Source organism: Oculina patagonica, chromosome 2 (assembly GCF_052425735.1).
Source record: "Oculina patagonica isolate OP01 chromosome 2, crgOcupat, whole genome shotgun sequence".
NCBI lineage: Eukaryota > Metazoa > Cnidaria > Anthozoa > Scleractinia > Oculinidae > Oculina > Oculina patagonica.
This window is the reverse complement of record NC_135759.1, coordinates 45,938,594-45,945,163: the sequence shown is the minus strand read 5'-3', so window position 1 is coordinate 45,945,163 and position 6,570 is coordinate 45,938,594. Positions and strand designations below refer to the sequence as shown.

The window sequence follows — 6,570 nt, the reverse complement described above, 5'->3', positions numbered from 1 at the left end:
ATGTCTGGTATTAAGGTAATCTAAAAATAACATGGCATCTTGCTCATTGTTAAATACACAAAAGGTGTCATCGACATATCTACGGTAAAATAAGATAGGGGAGTCTTTATAATTATTTAACCACTGTTCCTCATGGAAACCCATAAACAAGTTAGCTAAGATAGGAGCCAAAGGGGAGCCCATAGCCACCCCATCAATTTGATCATAAAAACAACCATTGAATAAAAAATGGGTATGAGAAGTAGCAAATGAAAACAACTTTTTAAGACTAACCTTACTAATGGGAAAATCAGGATTATGTTTGAAGATAGTATTGACTGCAATATTTATAGTCTCCTCAAGAGGGATATTAGTAAATAAACTTTGTACATCAAATGAAATAAGAAACTTGTCGTATGATCTAATATTTTGAAACTCCTGAACAAAAGAAAAAGAATCTTGCGTAGTATATTTATCAGGAATATATGGACTAAGAATAGAATATTCTTAATAAACTTTTAATTTGTGTACTTTGCGAGCGTACGTTTTTTAATGAGCTCATTAGCTTCTTAGGCCTTAAATTTATAGATGAACCATTGACTGACTGACTGAATGACTGAATGAATGACTGATTGATTGATTGATTGATTGATTAACTGCTCTTATTTTTTTTTTCATTTGTGCCAAAAGGGGATTTTGTGATGATTAGATCGTTGAGGATTCCGGGAATTAAAACATCTAGTGACCGTCGTTTAATCAGGAAAGAGCTCTCTATAACGAGACGTTGCTCTCTATAACGAGACGATGTGTTCTTCTTCAGGTATTATGATACATATATTTGCAAGACCTATTGGAGAAACTAATATACAAACACAAAACGTTGTATTTTGTATTGCATTGCATTCAAACGAGTTAAAATATCCCAAAATAGACAATCTGTGTGTATCTGCGGTAACTTGCTTAAAATTTTTTCTTCTTGTATATCAGAATTTAAAACAATGTGTCTCATTGACAAACTATCTGAGGCTACGTTCTTAACTTATATGACCTCTTTCTTCGGGCGTTCTTTTTCAAATAACATATTTTTTTTAAAAAAATCAATCTCTGCTGAAAACTGAGCGCAGTTAGTTTGTTTCCTTTTTTCTTTCAAGGTTCCACACAGAGGTAGCTACAAACTTAAAGACTGCGAAGACAGAAGAAAATGGGTTGAACAATTCACCTCCGCTTCCCTCTCAAACGTTGGACAATGGTGGGATCCTCGTACTTCACAAGGATATTCCACTGAAAATCTAAAAGGGAATATTGAAAACCCAATAGGATTGGCTAAGATTCCGCTGGGCACAGCTGGCCCACTGCTTATCAAAGGAGATTATGTGCAGGATGAACTAATTGTTTGTCCTTTTGCCATAACAGAAGGTGCGGTTGTCGCCTATGTTTCACGAGGTGCTACTGCTATTACCAGGTAATAAGATTAATACGTGTTAAAGCCTGATATCGGTTTTATTGACGAGATAATGACATTGCGAACGAGCAAGCTTTAGTCTTCGAACGAGTGAGTGATATGGTATTGAAAAGTACTAACTGAAAACGCATCAAGCTCTTACCATGTAATGCTTTTTTGTCTCTTCAGTGTAGAGAAGAATAGCAAAACATGTAAGTTAAAGTACGAAATAATAAACTGACTTAATCAAAACAATAATAAAAAAAGGCGGGTTCACATTGCAAGCCTTTGATCATGCTTAATTCAGCAGTCAATTGGAACATGTTTTATCCTGGTATTCTTCAGTTGCTCTTCGGTCACCTTCAAAAAACTTCGTCAAGTTTTGTATATCTTTAAGTTGATAATTTTTTAGTCATGCATTTTAAAGATTTTAGCCAATTCAATTCCCGAATTCACAGTTCCCAATCCTTGTGAGACACGGCCATGTAATAAAATGCCATCTTAGTATAATTTCACTAACTTGTTTTTTTAAAATCTATCCTATAACTTTCTGTTATGGTTCTTTATAAGATGTGGAGGTGTCACGGCACGTGTTATAAAGCGCCGGATCACGAGAGTGCCACATTTCGTCACTGACTCCATGCACCAAGCTCGCCTACTATCTGAGTGGCTTGTTGATCATTTGGACGAGCTGAAATCAAAAGCAAGCGAGGTTAGCCATCACTGCAAGCTTCAATCATTGGAACCCTGGTTTATTGGTATTGCTTTATTCTTCTTATTCATGTACTCTTAATTACTACATGCTACACATCTCTTTTACAGCTAGTTGCTAGAATGTTTGTAGTCATACACTAGAACAACAAATACAACATTGGCCCGACAACAAAAATAACAACGAAGACTGTAGCAAAGCAAAATGTCAGTGGCTGATGATTTCTTTTCATTCTCTGCATGGTCGTCTAAAGCAATTTTAAAAAAGTAATATTGAGAAACAAATTATCATTTTTTTAGGTCGTAATCTTCTAATGGAATTTGTCTACGATTCTGCTGATGCCGCTGGCCAAAATGGTGTCACTGTTACCACGTGGCACGCTTGTAAGTGGGCAATGGAGAAGATAGCCCGGGAACGACCTGATATCAACATCCGGGAATATTTTATTGAAACAAAGATGAGTGGTGATAAAAGTGCCCTTCCTAAAAATTACATTATGGGTCGTGGAATTGAAGTTCAGGCCGAAACTTATATTACTGAGTCTACATTGAAAAGTGTACTGAAGGTTAGTAATAACTGAAAGAGATTATATTTTGTGACGTTTACACAAGTGTGTTTGTTCAATTTCAGGTCATATACGGGCTCCTGACACTGATTATTGTAGAAGTGTTTTTAGGGACATTATTTATCGCATTGTCGGAAAGGGGTGGGGGGCGGGGGTCCGGAGGTTTATCGGTGGTGCGGGGTGGCGTGTCACTTAATTTCAAAATGAGTGAAAGATGGGGGACGTTTGACAAAGTTTTTAACTATTAAACAAATATATATATACTATCCACTTGGTGGATTAGTGAGTTGACCAATGGAAAGCGTTATCCACCTTCATAGCTACAAAGAAGAGGTTCTGTAGGATAGAGGTTTTGTAAAGGCTGCTCGAAGGCATCTCTTTCGACCTCGCACTCATTTTTTGATTGTATTTTCGCTGCGTTTTTAATTGAAATGAGTAATTCCATTCAAATTGTGCTTTTTTCCATTGAAATCCAATTTATGGAGCAAAAGCAATATGAAACAAGCAAAAATCGGCGATAAAGCAATCCTGGGTACTTTTGCTTAACAGAACAAAGACATAATTTATTTACCCACGAAGAGCTTAGCCGGGAGCCGTAACTCGAAAAAACGCTCTCGTAAAATAGAAGGTTTAAAATTACAAATAAAAAAAAAAAAATAAAAAGGCTAAAAGTATATATGGTGATGCAGCGCCCGCTAGATCTTGTCTCTATAAAAGCGATCCCCAGGGTCCTGGTGCTGTAATTGTCATTTTGTATAATGGTTTTAGTGTTATTTGAATATAAACGTCTATGTTGAGAAAATATTTGCATGAAGGTAAAAGAAACCAAACTACCTTAGGGCGAACCTTTGGCAACTGGTCTGCACTAATGGTATTAGTTTACCTTAAGGGCGTGGCTGAACGAGTTAACTTGTCACTGCTTTTAACATATTAGGTCGATTCCCATAAAATGACAAGGTTTTTCAAGGCATTACAGTTGGGCTCGCAGAGGTCTGGTTTATTCGGAATCAATATAGCAGTCAGTAACACGATCGCCGCCATATCAGCCGCTACTGGGCAGGACCTGGGCTCGGTGCATGAAAATTCCTGGGCCGTGTTTGAGCTCTCAGCGGAAAATGAAATTAAAGTGGTGGAAACTGAAACTGGTAAGAAAATCAGATTAACTGGAAACGGCTATGTGGTCTTCATGTTTTTAGGTCATGACTGTATACCGAACTTAGACCTTTACTTGACCATTTTTGTAAAAATAATTGATCATTAATTCTTATTTTAGGCAATGCGTTAAATGAAGTCGCAGGTGAAAAGTCTGAGCCTGGAATATATGCCAGTCTTGTTCTACCCACGCTTGTGATTGGGACAGTGGGTGGTGGAACACAGACACCAACAGCCAAAGAATCCCTCAGTATGCTTGGCTGCTTTGGAAAGGTGATGATTATTTTAATGTATTTTATATTTTATACTTTCCTCAATACTATAATGCTCTCCAAATTTATTTCTAGTTATTGATTGCGCTCGGAACATCAAAATCCCTTATTAAAGTACTATTTGCACGCTTGTCCTGTTTTTGGTAATATTTGAGGAGACGTAAGCAAATACTAATTATTTTATATTAATTAAAATTAAAATTATTATAACTTTACCAAAGTTACGATTTTATCGACCTGATCTGCATCCAGTCGTAGGTTAACCGCTCTACCGCCATATTTTGACCATCCGTCCTATTTTACCTTTTCAGGGTGGCATTTATCGGTTTGCAGAAATCATTGCATCATTTGCATTGGCAATGGAAATCTCTACGTTGTCAGCATTAGCCAGTGACCAGTTTGCAAGTGCGCATGACCATCGACCAGAGTAGATCATTCTCATTTCAACAAATCTCAGATTGGCGTCCGCATTGGTTGTTGCGGCTTCCTTTTTTCTATCCACTTTCGATAGGTCTTGTTTTTATGTATAGCAATACCACTGGCCATCAATACATGATTGTTCATTTTTTGTTAGTAACCAATCACATTAAACCATGCGGTCAGAGTTGTTGATAAAACATGGCGTTCGTGTTGTGAATATCTAACACGTGTCGTGTAGACAGGTATAAAGTTTGTATTATTTCTAGAACGTTTATTGAAACAGCTCAATCGGAAATATGAAAACTTATTAGATTAAACATGATCTTTAGTCCGTTCTGAGCAATCTCCACCGCAACATTTATGTGAGCTTCACACGAAGGAGTGAGCCTAAGGAAAAATTCCGAGATATCCTTGCAAGAAGAATCTCGAAGTTATTCCAAACCGAGATGTGAGCTCAACAACAATTTCTAAATGAAATGACCCGTGAGGGCGGTTTCCAAAACTCCATGTACGCTTTATTCGAGGTTTAATGTGTCAATGAATAAATGACAAAAATGAAAACAAACCCCCGGATTAGAAAACATCTTTAAATACCTACTACATGTTACAAGTTCAGTAGGTTTTGCCAATTTATCTAACTCTGCACAACGCAGAGATTCAGATTTACAAAGGTAGTTCTTTAAATGCAAGCTGTTCAGTTGTGTATTTACATGTAGACTGTACCTTTTGATCATCATGAACCAATGCGTAGAACACGTGAAGCAGTATCGGACCGGATCCATGCTTAGGGCTGATCCTGTGCAAACATAGTTAACATTGCGTAGCCGTTGCCAATACGGACCAATCTGTAGGTTTTCACAAGGTGTCAGTCTGGCTTCAGACCGAAACGTCTTCAAAACTAAACTTGCTTTTTTGCAGGTGCTTTGTGCTAGCTCCAGATAAGCGGTACGGATATTAAGTCCCGTGTAAATGAAAAGCCCATCTGGTACGAGTTTTGGATCGGATTCATTCCCACTAGTAGCCAAGAATGATTCTGGCTCTCCGCAGTTTAAGCAGTCCATATCCACTTATAAACATGCAGTGACGTTAATGTAATATACTATAATCTTCGTATCGATTCTGATTGCACGTGAAAGGAAAGAGATATTTTACCGAGACTCACTAATATTATAACTTTCTAATTGTGACATGTGATCCTGTTGTTAGTTTACTGGGTTTTGGGAAGGCCTTTTTGAACATCTTGATACTTAAGTTTAAAATCAATTAACTAAAACAGAAAAGTAGACATTATCTATATTACATCAAAACATGTCTGTGTGTACGTAAAGTAAACAAAATTTAAAAATAAAAGTGATCCATGCATGGTTTTGGCCTAGACTGCCCGTATACGACCTAAACACTAAAGTCATCACCCTGAAATTTTCAATGATAGTAAGATCATGTTCGTGACCAATAGACGCACAGACGTTTATAAGATGGCGGCTCACGATTGAACCGATATGCAGTGTGAAATAACTCGGGAATTACATGTGACCGCTGGCGTACGAAACAAAATGGTGCCACCGCGGGCGGTTGTTAAAATTTTCAGGAAGGTGCTAGTATCGTTTTACAATAAGAAAACCTTTTCGAAGCTCAAAATGGAAAGGAATGACCCCAAATGCTCGACCGTGGAAGAAGTGGATATTTCGGTTTCCTGCTACATAACAGGGGTATCCCGCGGCTTCAAAAAGAAAAATATAGGTTTTTAATTGATGCAGCCAAAGCGTGAACTCCTGCTTTCAACATGCCGACTAAGGACTTAAATTCACTTAGCGACCAGCCGAAGTCGTGCTAGGCCTGTCACTTGTTATGTTGGCAACCGAATTTTAATCACCACTGTTGTCTCAAATTTTGAATAATACAAGAAAAACAATTAATTCTGTTTAATAGATGTAGTCAAATAACAACATCGGGTGTTAAGAGTTCTCAGAGACCTAAACCGTGACGAAGGTTTATCTGTCTTCAGAAAAAAGAACATTGAAAGGTGAAT

At 37.5% G+C, this 6,570-nt stretch overlaps 1 protein-coding gene across 1 annotated transcript; it reads left to right on the top strand.

The window, feature by feature from the left end:
• LOC144642417 (uncharacterized) lies at window positions 1–4,552 on the top strand. Its single transcript, XM_078501374.1, has 7 exons — window positions 1–15; window positions 1,104–1,441; window positions 1,991–2,178; window positions 2,432–2,697; window positions 3,632–3,842; window positions 3,971–4,122; window positions 4,433–4,552. Exons 1-7 carry the CDS (start codon window positions 1–3, stop codon window positions 4,550–4,552), a joined length of 1,290 nt encoding a protein of 429 aa, XP_078357500.1.
• Window positions 4,553–6,570: the final 2,018 nt, after the last annotated feature.